Source organism: Hylobates moloch, unplaced genomic scaffold, assembly GCF_009828535.3.
Source record: "Hylobates moloch isolate HMO894 unplaced genomic scaffold, HMol_V3 SCAFFOLD_3, whole genome shotgun sequence".
In the NCBI taxonomy this organism is placed as follows: Eukaryota; Metazoa; Chordata; class Mammalia; order Primates; family Hylobatidae; genus Hylobates; species Hylobates moloch.
In genome coordinates, this window is record NW_026652278.1 from 65,131,269 (window position 1) to 65,144,791 (window position 13,523).

The 13,523-nt window shown below is 53.9% G+C and overlaps 1 protein-coding gene across 1 annotated transcript in view; it reads left to right on the forward strand.

The window, feature by feature from the left end:
- The window catches only part of COL13A1 (collagen type XIII alpha 1 chain), a 79,192-nt gene that overhangs the window by 32,500 nt on the left and 33,169 nt on the right, over positions 1-13,523 (forward strand). The window contains exons 14-16 of the mRNA XM_058437018.1: positions 9,504-9,548; positions 10,460-10,492; positions 11,237-11,263. Coding sequence (XP_058293001.1) covers positions 9,504-9,548; positions 10,460-10,492; positions 11,237-11,263 — 105 coding nt within the window. The remainder of the gene's footprint in view (positions 1-9,503; positions 9,549-10,459; positions 10,493-11,236; positions 11,264-13,523) is intronic.

Consider the following 13,523-nt stretch of genomic DNA (forward strand, 5'->3'; position numbering starts at 1 on the left):
CCACAATAACTAACCCACTCTCACAATAACTAAACCACTCCCACAATAACTAAACCACTCTCACAATAACTAAACCACTCCCACAATAACTAACCCACTCTTGCAATAACTAATTCACTCCCACAATAACTAACCCATGATAACTATCCCACTCCCGCGACAGCAACATTAATTTATTCATGAGGGCAGAGCTGTCATAATCTAATCACCTCTTAAAGGTCCCACCTCTCAACACTGTTGCATTGGGGATTAAGTGTCCAACACAAGAGCTATGGGGACACATTCAAACCAAAGCACTGGAGCTTGTCCAAAGTCTCCTGGCTCATAAGTGGCAGAGCAGGAGTTCAATTCCAGGCCTGTGTCCTTCCCATGGTACCACCTGCTGTAAGGAGCGCAACCCTACCCTCCAGACCCTGGCTGAGAAGCTGCTAGAGCCTTCCAGGAGGAGAAAAGAGGCAGGAAGGAAAGGCAGCAGCAGGAGAGGGGGCAGAAATGTTGGGAAGGGAAGAAGCACTCCCTCCAGAGCACATTCCTTGCACGCTGCAGTCAGGAGGTTGCCATAACCACATGGCTTTATGGGTGCCTGGTGAATGAAATGGCAAGACCTGAGAGATCTTTAATTAGTTCTACATAAACTAAGACATTTGTATTGTATCAGGAAGTGGAAATCAGCCCCCGCAGTTGCCTCTATCCACTCACACAGACTCATAAAATTTACTGCCTCCTTGTGCAACGCGGGGTCGGTTTTTCATTAGCAGCCGGGCCAGCGCTTTCAAGCTGTGAAGGAGTTGCAGGGCAGCAGAGGGTCTCTGGGCATCACGGCGATGCCCTTGGCTGGCCTCATACCATGACAGGTGTCTGCATTCTGCTGCAAACTGGAAGATGATTCATCCAGAAAGGGACATGGGGTCTGCTGTCCTGAGTGTGGAGAATCTTCTGCTTGGGGTTAAGGTGTCCTGATGCTAGAGGGCCTGTTCCCAGGACAGTGGCAATCCTAGACTCAGATTGTAGGAAGAAACTTTGACCCGGGCTACATTGAATTTGCAGAGAAGACCAGTGTAGCCCTGCTGATGGGGGAGCACTTCCTGTCCCCAGGAAGCGGGAGATTTGCCCAGAGACTCCCTGCCCTAGTGTGGAAGAAGGATCATACTTTCTTTTGCATGACTAGAAGTAGAGCAAGTGCCAATGAATAAACTCAACCAGAAGAGCAATTCCAGCTCCAGAAGAGGGAGCTTCCTAATCGCCAGATGCCTTGGGAGGGAGGGAGGGAGTTCTGGTCACCAGAGGTGTTCAATTAGAGGCTGGATAATGACTGGTCTGGGATGTGTTTAGAGAAGTCTCCATATCAGCTGGGAGACTGAAAATCCCTTCCAGCTCAGGGACGTCATAGCTTCGTGGGGACAGAGTTGGCTCCATAGCCTTAAGAGAGGAGCAGCTCTGAGCCTTGAGCCCTGGCCTTGAGAGGACGCTCTGTCTCCTTGAACCTTCGTCCATGTCTTTTCTCATCCACATCCAGGGCCTGTCAGAAGCATCCCCACTCCCAGGTCTCATGAGGCACTGAGGAGAAGACCCTTCCCCTTCATGCTGGACTCTTGCCTCCCAACCCTTCTTTCTCTGCCAGACCATCCTCTCTGCTCTTCTCCAGTAGCCTCTTCTCATGGAATCTGGAGGGGCTGTGAGACCATCATGCCCCATCACCACCTCTCTGGGTCACTGGAAAGTTCCCATTGCCTCCGCTGCTCCCAACCTGTCACTGAGTCTTTTCAGTAGGTGCCACTGGAGCCACTAGCCTTGCAAAGCCAACAGCCCATGGCTGGTCTGGGCACCGTTTCCTCTGTGCTGGCCTTTACGCTGCTGGGACCCTTATCTTGCCACTAACTCTCCACTGCCTCCAAGTCCACCAAAGGTCAGAGGGCTGGCACTGGGAACTATGACCAGCAGCAGATGGCCCACCACCAAGGACTTGAGGTCATTCCTTGGGAGGCTACAAATGCCTATCCCACTGCCCCAGCCTCACTGGGACAGCAGGTGTCTTGACCCCAGTGATCACCACGATCAGGCAGAAGTTTGTTTCCCCTCTGAATCTTGAGATGAAGCGATTTTTCATCTTTGGGCAGTGCAGCAATATTTCACATCTCTAGTTTAGAAAGTTCATTTATTCTACCTTATTCAGTTCTTACCATGGCTCAGTGGTTAGAACTCATTATCCTGATTGTCTAAATGAGAGAGGTTAATACTTTGCCCAAGGTTGCACAGCTAATAAACAGCCCTGCTGGAATTAGAAACCAGGCCTCATCAAGCCCTGTGGCCAGTCTGTCTTTGCACCCTGGTGCAGAAGTTGAATGTCTGCTCAGGGGACTCACTCCAGGCTAAGCTAACTGCACAGACCAACCCTCCCAACCTCCGCCTACTAATGGTTTCTCTGGGATGTGAAGGGCTGTCCCTCTACCTCCCTTCTTTTGCCCATCAGTCCTCTCTTATTCTCTCCTCCATGCTCTGCTCTCTGCTTGAAGTAAGGCCTACAGAGGAGGCACTAACACGAAGGGTGGCTTAGTCTCAGGGGCTGGGAAGATGAGTTTGCCCTCCCCTACCACCCTGGGGAGAAGCAGTGCCAGCAGCTGGGGATGCCAAGCTGAGACAGGGGCCATGTGACTGCCTCTTGAGGTCGGGATGTGAGCGGGACCTGTGGGGTAACCGATGGGCCCCCCACATGAGCTTCCTTGCTTCACCCCAGAGATGTGACCCACTTGGAGGGACACCCTTCTGACACCACAGGCTCTCAGCCTATGAAGTTTGCTAATGTCCACCACCACCCCCAGCAGCTGGACTGGGCCTGGCATCCTCTCAAAGGCCAGCCAGACCTGCAAGGCAGGCTTCTCCATCAGTTCCTTGAGATCAAAGCCCAGTGTGGCCAGCGGCCCCTGTGCTGCCCCCATGCCCCAGTCGGGGCCAGCCCTCCTGCCTAGACACTGCGAGTATTGTTGTGCACCCATGTGGTATCTATTTGATTCAAATTTATGACACTGATCTACTTTAAATATGTTGCAAGATGCAAAGCGTGTTTAAAACATTACAACCTTGGCTCTCTTTCAAGAGGGTTTGACGAGTATTGTCAGATTGTATGTGGATCACAAAACCTGGTGAGAGCTTATCTCTAAGTACAGCAGAACTGGTCTGTCTGTCTCACTTTGGGGGCACATTTGATGCCTGTGGTGGTCTGGATGTTAAGCCTCATGGTTTACATGAAGGACCATGGCTGAAACACACATTCCCCTCTTTCAGGCTGTGGGTTTCAGACCAGAGGAGGAACATGAGAGCTTCAGGCTAGAGCTGCTTGCAACTGCAGCTACCCCTCCTGGAGGCCACTGGGGCTCCCCAGAAACAGGGATGCCCTGGGGAGGAGATGGGATGGGCCCTATGATGAGATGGCTAGAGGGCTGGGGAAGAGCACGGGGACAGAAGCCCACCCACCCAGCCATCTCAGCCTTCATTCTGTGGCTGTGCTGGCCCTTCTCCTTGCCCCTTCTCAATCCTTCAGCCAAAGGGCACGAGGATTCTGATCTGCCAGCCAGAGCAAGGGCCCATGTGGTGGACACACTTCTGTAGAATGATAACTCGTGCAATTGTAACTACCTTACTGGCTTCTTCAACAAGCCAGGCTGTGTACTAGGCACTTTGCATGCATCAACTCATTGAATCCTTGTAATGACCCTGTGAGGTAGGTTTTACTCAATTCCCAACTTATGGATGAGCATACTGAGCTTCACAGAGGCCATTTTCCCTGAGGTCCACAGCTAGGAAATAGAGAAGCCAGGTCTGTGTGATCCCAAAGCCTTGCTCTGAATGACTTTACTATCTGCCTCTTAGCAGCCCTGGGGGACCCCATGATGATTTCCAGTAGACCTTCCCCCAAAACCCTCCATGAATGGAAGGAAAGGAGGTGGCAGCTGAATTGTTTTCATTCTTACAAGAGAAGTCTGGATTCAGGCCTTTCTCTGAGCCTCCAGGCTCCCTGGGAGCAGTGTCTGCAGAGTCTGCAGCAGAGAACAGGGAGTACTTGGTGTGTTGCTCTAGCCAAAGAATTAAGGAAGTGGACTGCTTTGCCCGTTGGCACTGACTCCACCCAAATAAGTCCCTCAGGGAGTTGGGATGGTTTCTGGACTCCCAGTAAAGCCTGGAGGAGGCAGCTTGCCCCAACTTTCCACGACAGCTATTCCTGAAACCTTCCTGCACCCCTCCGGCTCCTGTAGGACCTGAGTAGTTCATGCGTTCCCACCCCCACTGAGTGCTCCGTGCAGATGGAAGCCATAGATGCAGGAGCCTGCTAGTGCGCGGACAGCATTTTCTTTGAAAGCGATGAAATCCTAGTGGGGACCATTCGCATTAAAGATAAGAAAACTAAGATCTGGGCCTCTGATCTGAGACCTTGTGGAGACTAAAGCGACCCCAGCCCCCAACCTGAGCACTCTGGGCTCTGTTTTTCATGCACTCCAAAGTCCAAGATTAATTAGAGCTGACTTTTCTTTTTGGAACTAACTACAAAATCAACCGATCTCAAATTGAGATTACAAGCCAGCTGCCCTTCCAAAGCCCTGGCCTTCAATGGAGCACCCGACCCCGGTAATTCCCCGGATCACTTCCTGCCGGCCCTAATTACCGGAGGAACTGGGATTTCCGCGGTTCCGGTCCTCTCTGGTGTGGAAGATGGCTGGAGCAGGGAAGCAGGAATTGAGCTACCTTTTTCCCGGAAGGAAGACCTGGGAACTCTTTATAGGGAGAAAACCATTAGCCCTCCGCACCTGGCTTTTCTGGCCTAGGGAAAAGACCCTGGTCCAGGCTTGAGGCTTGAGCCGTCCACCGACCGCCCCCCACCCCCACCCCCACCCCTCCCCGCAAACTCCCCACACTCTCAGGCAGGCCTTCCTCCTCCGTTACAGAGAACAAAGAGCCTGTGCCACCAGATGCATTTGCTCCGGGCCTTCCAACCCAGACCTGGCTGCAGCAGAAACCAGGCCTAATCTTAGAGAACTTCATTTACTTCCCCGTGCTTCCCTGGCCTGACCTTGGCTGGGAGCTGACCTTAAAGCCCCCTTCCTTCCTCTAGACTGTGCTTTCTTGCCAAGTCCCTGCCCAGCTTGTTCAACAAACAGTAAATCGCCAATTAAGAGGCCACTCCCACAGGACCAGAGGGTGGCTGGTTTATGCTCCAAGGAGCTCACTTCCATTCTATCATTTCTGTAAAGGATGCATCCTCCCACCTGGAATCTTGGACCAGAACAGAGGACCTATCAGTGCTGTATGGTGCTCAGGTGCACTGCCCAGCTGGGGAGTCTGAGTGGCAGCCTCAAAATCAGGGATGGGACAGGCCTTCAAGGTCATTCAAAGCAAACACTTCTCTATCCACTTGTGCTCCCCTGGAGCCTTCTCAGCCACAATGACTACAGTCTACCCCGTCCTGCATTGGTTCTTGGCACTGAGGTTAAAAAGCCAGCCTTGCAGAGGGGTGGCTGGATGTTGGCCCAGGAGTCACAGTTTCTGCCATCACACCATGCACATGGCCGAGACCTTTTGTAAGGTTCAGAGCACCTACTTCCCCAGCTCAAGTAAGGCAGCTGAGAGCCCCCAGGGGAACCTCTGAGTCCCTTCTGGGGAGACAAGAGGGGGCAGAGGTAGAGGAGGTGAATTGAGGCCTGTGGGCTTTGCTGGACTGCGTGAGCCAGGCCCTCCAAAAACCAAGACAGTGATGAGTGAGTGGATGGAAACTGAGCACAATTACTAATACACTTTTTAAATAGGAGAACCTAGGAGGGGAATTAGAAAAGGAGCCCTTAGACAGGGTTGCACAAAGACATGCCCTAAGGAGCAGTCCTCTGAACAGAGGTGGGCCACCGTCCTCCTCGGGCAATAACCATGCCCTCCCCCTACCCCCACCTCCTGCCTCCTGCACATGGGCCCCGGCCACAGCGACGCTGGAGTCCTTGATAATGACTCTCACCTCCCCATCATCCAGGAACCAATGTTTTTGGCTTTAGGTGAAGCCATTCCCCACTTCAGAGGTCAGGCAGGGGCAGGTCCCTAGAGACAAGCCCCGGGGAGTGAGCCTAATGAGAGTGGAGTGAGCGGCAGAGCGAGGTCAGCTGGGGGAGGCCAGTGGGGGCGCCCCTGCTTCCTGCCAAGCAAGGGGGTGGGAGGGAGGGAGGCCCTTTGATGGGGATCAAGGAAGCCTGGGTCATTTGCGGAATTAAGAGAATTGACCCAGAGAGGAGGGAAGGGGCGAAGGTCAGCCACCCTAACAAGGAGGGCTGCCTCCCGAGGAGGCTCCCGGGGCTCCGATTTCCCCTGAGTGCCTGATTGTGTCTTTACACACTCACATCAACAGGGGCTGAGGACAACCCCAATTAGCCTGGAGACTCTCACGCTCTGCACAGTTTCTTCTGGGATTGGAGACAGAAGCCCAGAGACAAGCTTGAAGCAGATGCCACCTCCTCCCTGCAGGAGTACCCCTGTGGGCAGGAGGAAGGGAGAGCAGAGACCCACTGAGACCCCTCCTAGAGCTGCATTCTTAACCAAAGCTAAAAGCCCCTCCCGACCCCACAGAGCCTTTTTCTGGAGCTGCCAACCAAGCCAAATGGCACCTCTCCAGCTTTGGCCTCTCTCCTTCCAAAGGGCCGTGCAGGGGAGCAGAGACAGGGCTGGGGTAGGTGGGAAGAGACAAGAGCGCCAGTGGATGGGAGGTATCTGATCTAACCTCACTTTGCAACCAAGAACCCTGGACCTGTGGGAGAAAGCGGCTTATCCGTGGGCTGCAGCACCAGCCCAGCTCCTCGAAATGGAGGTGGGAAGAAGAGGGCAGGGGCATTGAGGGAAAGCAAGAGAAAAGACAGATGACGGGGGCCTCTGAATCGTCAAGGACTCCCAAGCTGACTTCTCACCTGCACCCACACCAGACGACTGTGGGGGCCTCTGTACTGAGTCAAACTGGTTTGGTCATTCAGAATGTTAGCAGGGGACCCTCCAAAGGAAAGAATGACAGGAGCCCTCAGCTGGTGCTACTGAGAAGGCTTGGAGACCGCTGTGGCTGGAGTAGCCAGACTTCAGATGAGGTACTGTCGCGCCCTCTGCCGGCCACAGAGCGGCTGTGCACACAGGCAGTGAGCTTTTCTGGGCATCCTGCACTGAGCGGCCCCCACACACTGACCCCTGCACCCCTATGGGCCACAGACATAAGGATGCCCCCTAAGCAAAGAGGGGCTCTGCTCTGCCTTCAGCCTGCAAAGGCTGTTTGATGGAAGCAGACGGAACATCAGTCCATCTGATATTTGGGTTGGCCAAGAGAAATGAGCACCTTGGCATAACAGACAACAGACTATCCAAAGACCTAGGCTGCATGATCTTGGCAATCATACCTGTCCTCTGTGAGCCACAGTTAGCTGACTTGTGAAACAAGGCTAACGTCCACTCCCACATTGGAAGGGATTGTTGGAGATGGAATAGAGCTTTTCAGTCCAGTGCAGACACATGGCAGCTGCAGGAAGTTAATGTCTAGGGCAGGCCTTGGGCTCTGGATTTTCAGCTGTGGTAACTTCCTGAGTTTAGCTCTGCCATCCCACCTGTGGTTCAGGGGTCACTGGTGGGGTCATGCTGAGAGAGGGCTCTGGCATTGGGAACTAAAGATTCTACGCCTTTTGTAGAATTTAGAGACTTGGCCCAAAGAGGATAAAAGTGAAGCCATCTCAGGCAGACATAAATTTGTGTGTGCAGATTACAAACGCTAAGTGGTCCCTGTCGCATTGAGGATGCAGCGCTGAGCTATAGGGGATAGCAAAAAGCTTCATAGAAGAGATAAAAGGGCCCCACTCCCATCAAACAGCCTCTGCAGGCTGAAAACAGGGCAGAGCCCCTCTCTACTCAGAGGCCCTCAGGTCTGTGGTCCATAGGGGTGCAGGAGTCAGTGTGCAAGGGCAGCTCAGCCCAGGGCACCAGACAAGCACTGGGTGCTCTATCAACCAAGACTCCAAATGATGAATAGGGTTTCAAGTTGAAGAAATGTAAGAAAGACAGAACCGTGGAAATGGGTGGTGTTTTCAGGGACACAGCAACTAGTGATATCATGACATGATATCGGGTGATGAGGCTAGGAAGGAAGCGGGGGTCAGAACATCATGCTCAGGGACCTGGTCCTTTTCCTACTGTCAACAGCAGGCCAGGGATGTTTTAAGGCAGGGGTCTCACTATCCAGCCTGTATGTTAGGAAGCTTAACTGGACACTTGCATGGAAGACCCATCATGGAGGAAGAGGGTGGAAGTACTTTAGCCTTGGAAAGGAGAAGGATGGACCAGGACCTCCTGTAAGATGGCAGGAAAGGGAGAGCGTGGACAGCTGAGAAGGAAGCCGGGGAACACCAGATCCCCTCTGCCTTTAAGGCTATGGGAACTGCAGCCTGGCCTGGCAGCCACAGCAGTCACACCCAATGGGGCAGCTGGGCCGGGAGCAGGATTGTCACACTCTGTGTTGCCCATCCACAGCGCTGGCCTTCAGATGGAGGAAGTGGCAGCAGGCTGGCCGCAGTCACCTGTTGCTGGACACCATCCCGGGCCCCAGCTGGGGCTTCGTGCTCAGGCGCTACACAGGATTCAACTCCTGGAGCCAGGAGCTGCCCTCCCCCCTCCCCTGATGTAGCCAATGATAGTCCTGACTCACCTGCTCTTGGCCTCCCATTTGTCCCTGGCTGTCATCTCCAACTCCACCTCCTTGTGGTGTGTCCTTCTTCCTGATCTCACCCTACTCTCAGACTTGGCATTTTCCTGGGGAAGTAAAGATGTTGAACATAAAGATAGGGCAGTGCCAAGATGGTAGAGTGACCCCATGCTCTCCCAGAGAAGCAACAATGGACAGGTGACCCTACCTGTGTCTCCGGATGAGTAGGGTCAGAAATGGGGTGCAGATAAATGGGCAGGGAAACATGCCCTTGGGAAGAGTTAGACCCAGAGGACTTGGAAGGGAAAGGAACCCCAGATGAAAAGAGAAGAGAGCTCCTGTCTGGCTCAGCCAGAAGGTACAATCCTAGCAAAGCTGCTGGAGTGAAAACGAGGCAAGAAGTCCCAGGCGGGGACCGGAGGGAAGGTGTGCAGTAGGTAAGCGGCCAATGGGTGGCTCCTGCCCCTGGTCCCCTCCCACAGCCCAAGTTCCAGGTACAGCTCAACCACAGAGTGGTAAGTAGATCTTGGGCCAGTCATGTCCCTTGCTGAACTGGCATTCCACTAGGTCAGCCTCTCTCTCTGGGGGCCTTTCCTGCTCTGTGACCTGTAACTGGGGCCCTCCTGCAAGTTCACATAGCTGAGGGCAGGGGCCTACATGGCTGCCACCAGGCAGGGTCCCCAGAGCTCAACGTGAACGGGACAACCATCCCAGCCTCCAGACAAGCCATTCTCACCGACATCCTTGCAGGCTGACGGGCCCCGACTCTGGTCCTCTCCTCATGCTTTCTCATTTCTTCCTCTAGGGAGAACGGGGCATGCCAGGGATGCCAGGCAAGCATGGAGCCAAGGTACCTCCCCCTTCACCACATCCCAGGCAGCCCCAAGGCCCCTCCCCCAGTGCCCATCCCTCTCTCCCCAGCTCCAGGGACACTCTGGAGTCCCAGCTGTTTGGGCCTCCTTCTGCCTGCCCTGGCTCTCCCAGCTGCAGCACTGTGGTCTCTCATCAGTGCCTCCTGATGTGGGCGGCCTCCTCCTGGGCATCTCTGGGTCATAAAAAGCCATCTCAGGTACCCCTAGCTCCACTGCAGTCCTAAGACCCAAGTGGAGAGTAAGGACCCCCAAAAATCACCTCCGCTTGAGATTTGCTAAGGGGCACTTTAGGCATCATCTGTCTCTCAAAGTAGGTGGCCTTGGGCTGATAGGAAAACAGAGTTCACTCCATCCACTCCCCAGTCCATGAGGGCAGAGGTGCACAGAGCTGACTGTGAGGGTAATGCCAATCAAACACTTGGGGCAACTGTCCCTGGTGAAATCAGCCCCTTTACTTTGTCATCTACTCTGCACCCCTCTCCCATGGCTTTCCATCCTCCTGCCCTCTCCCTTCCCATCTCCTCCTCCTCCTCCTCCTTTCGTATTCCAACGAAGCTCCCCCTTCCACCCCAGGGACCCCCTCGCAGCCCCATCTAGTGCCCCACAGTCCCCACTGTGCCTCCCAGGAGAGGCCAGGAGCTGTGCAGGTGGTTGGGAAGCCCAGGGAGGCCCGCAGACTGCGCTACACAAAGCCCCGTCCTCAGGGTCCGTTCTCGTGGCGTCAGCTCAGACGCCCCCACCTCCCAGGCGGGGTTGGTGGTTGCGGGGTTGGGAGGAGTGAGCAGTCCTCCTTCCCATCACACCAGGGGGAGGCTGTCCACTGCCCCCCGCCCCCTGCTGCCCCCTCGCTGCAGAATGTCTTCAGACCTTTTTTTTCTCTCTCTGCCAGGGGGCTCCCGGAATTGCCATGGCTGGGATGAAGGTCAGTGGACTGTTGTAACCAACACATCAGGGACAGGGTGGGAGAGAAGTGAGCGGGCAGAGCTGGAAAGCTTAGACTCAGTGGGGTTGCTGCCAGAGCAACGAGGGGACAGACAGGATTTGGAAACATTTTTCTCAAAGTAACATTTGTGCCAGGTGCATAACCTTGAGCCACAGATGTATAACTAAGCCTTGCAAGTAAGTAGCGATGGTTTCCCGCCTCGACTCACTAGCCTGCCAATGCACCAAGGCAGCAGGAAGGCAGCCCAGATATTTCCTTTATGCTCTGTAATTCCGTAGCTATATGCTTCCAAAGCTTCAGAGAGAGGAGGAGTTCATCTCCAGAACCCCCACCCTAACTGCCCATTTGGTTGGCAGGCAGATGTGAGGACAGCCTGGAAAAACAAGTGCTCAAATTCTATCTTCACAGCAGGTTCACTTACAGGGGGCACCATGTCCAAACCAAATGCCCATTCCTTCTTCTCCTTCCTCCTGGGCTGCCTCACTTATGATCCCACCTGCCACACCCCTCACCTGGGGAAGAATAGGACCCTCTAAGGGTCAGTAGCCTGATAGGCCTCCTTTGGCCTGGGACCTGATGCCTGAACAGAGAAGAGCTGGGCTGGCCAGATGTTTCACTAACCTCACCCTGACTGCCCCCCCACCCCACCTCTACCAACAGGTGCCTTGCTTATTTGTTTCTGCTTTTTCTATCTCTCACATTTGTTTCTCTTTTTCCACACAGGGTGAGCCAGGGATCCCAGGAACCAAGGTACTGATGCAGAGAGAATGTTCCGGGCTGCACAGAGCATCGGTCATGGGCAGAGGTGGGAGGGGCTGCTGCTGTTTTGCTCTTGGTCTCCCTGAGGCTGGCCTGGGGCTGGGGACCTGGCTGAGCAGAGAAGGGCCCACTGGTCAGGAACACACTGCAAATGCTTCCCCCTCCCTGGGTCCTGGCCTGCAGGCATGCCAGCTGCAGCAGGCAGTGACTATTGTCCCCTGCACCTACAGGGTTCTCTTTCCCTCTTGTGTGACAATAAGAGGTGTGACAAGAAAAAAAGTTTGAGAAATACTAGGTTAGAAATATTACACAGGTTTCTTTGCTGCAGACCTTCTCAGAACTTTTAATTTGCTAAATGTGAATTGAGGATCTCTCAAAAGGAAATATCTTATGTGGCATTTTAAAAACGTTTTTGACCAGAACACCCTTTTTTAAAGAGGAAGAGCTTAAGGGACAAGTATTCTGGAAATGCTGGTCAATGATCACTGCCCATCCTACCCCTCACTCCCTGCCCCATCTTCTTATCAGTGACTTTCTCTTCTTACCCCAAAGGGAGACCCAGGAGCAGAAGGGAAGCCGGGGCCCCCAGGTTTGCTGGGAAAGAGGGGGCAGAGGGTAGAATATCGTGTATTTGAGTGTGTGCCCCCTCATCCTGGCCTCGCCATTCCCCTACTCCCTGGCCTTCCTCCGTGGCTGGTGTGTCGCCTGCAGCGTGCTATTGGTGCATGTGTCCCAAGACAAGGGGAGTGGCAGGACGGCCTGGCCAAGCTTCAGAAACCCACACTCAAGAGCACACCCACTCTCCTGGGCAGCCTTGATTACCCAGCAGAAAGCCCAGCAGAAGGAGAAACCTGCCTCCTTCCATCTCTGCTCCTCGAGGCTCTCCATAGGTCAGGATCCACATCCTTTCCTTCTCCACCTGGCCTGCTTCTGAAGGATGCCCAGACTAAGCACAACTGCAAGAGCAGCCCAGGCAAGACCGGGCAGCAGGGGCTCCCTCCCACTGCCAGGGCCTCTGCCTGGCCCTCCACAACCCCTCTTGGCCAGCCTCAGGCCACTTTACCGTTCAGCTGCTACCCCGGGGCAGGTGCCAAGGAGACGACACCGAAAGACTTGGTGTGGCACCTTTTGTGGCTCCAGCTGGAATGAATGTTCATTGAGACATCTGACCAAATTATAAGCCCGGAGCCCTCAGCTCACATTATTATACATGAGAGCTGCCTCTCCCCAGGGCTGTGGGAAGAGAAGCTTCTTGTGCTGACCTGATACCCCAGCCCTGCTGGTGGGGTGCTCTTGGACGCTCACCTGATATTGGACACTGCTATGCAGTCCATCCCAGACCCATATGTTGAAGTCCTCACCTCCAGTGTGGCTGTATTTAGATAGGGCCTTGGGGAGGTCGTTAAGGTTAAATGAGACCATAAGGTTGAGGCTCTAATCCAATAGGATTGGTGGCCCTAGAAGAAGGGGAAGAAAGAGAGAGATCTTTGAGAGACGTTTCTCCCTCTCTGCCTTGTGAGAACACAGCAAGAAAGCCGTCATCTTCAAGGCAGGAAGAGGGCTGTCACCAGAACCTGGCCATACTGGCACCCTGATCTCAGACTTCCAGCATCCAGAACTGTAAGAAAATACATTTCTGCTGTCAAAGCCACCCAGACTTTGTTATGGCTGCCTGAGCTGACCAAGACAGCTGCTCTGTGAAGAGAAGGCAGAGCATCAGGAAGACAGGGGCTCAACCCGCCTCTGCCACTGACTCAGTAAGGGGTTGGCCACCAGTCACATAACCTTTTGGGGCTTCCCTCACCAAATCTGTGAAATGAGAATGGGGTTCAGTATCTCTAAGGGGCTCTTTGATTCATGTCCTGGGGGAAAAAGAGTTCTTCTGTAGTGGAAGAAGTTGGGTAGGGAAGTGTATTATTTTGCTAGGGCTGTGGTAACAAAGTACTACAGGCTGGGTGGCTTGAGTAGAAGAAATTCATTGTCACACAGTTCTGGAAGCTGGAAGTCCAAAAGCAAGGTGTTAGCAGGGCGGGTTCCATCTGAGGGCCAAGGGGGAGAATCTGCTCCAGGCCTCTCTCCCGGCTTCTCATGCTTGCTGGCAATCTTTGGCATTCCTTGGCTTATAGACGCATCACCCCAATCTCTGCCTCCATCTCCACATGGCATTTCCCTGTGTGCGTGTCTGTGCCCAAATTTCTCCCTTTTATAAAAAGGACATCAGCACATTGGATAGGGGCTCACCCTACTCCCG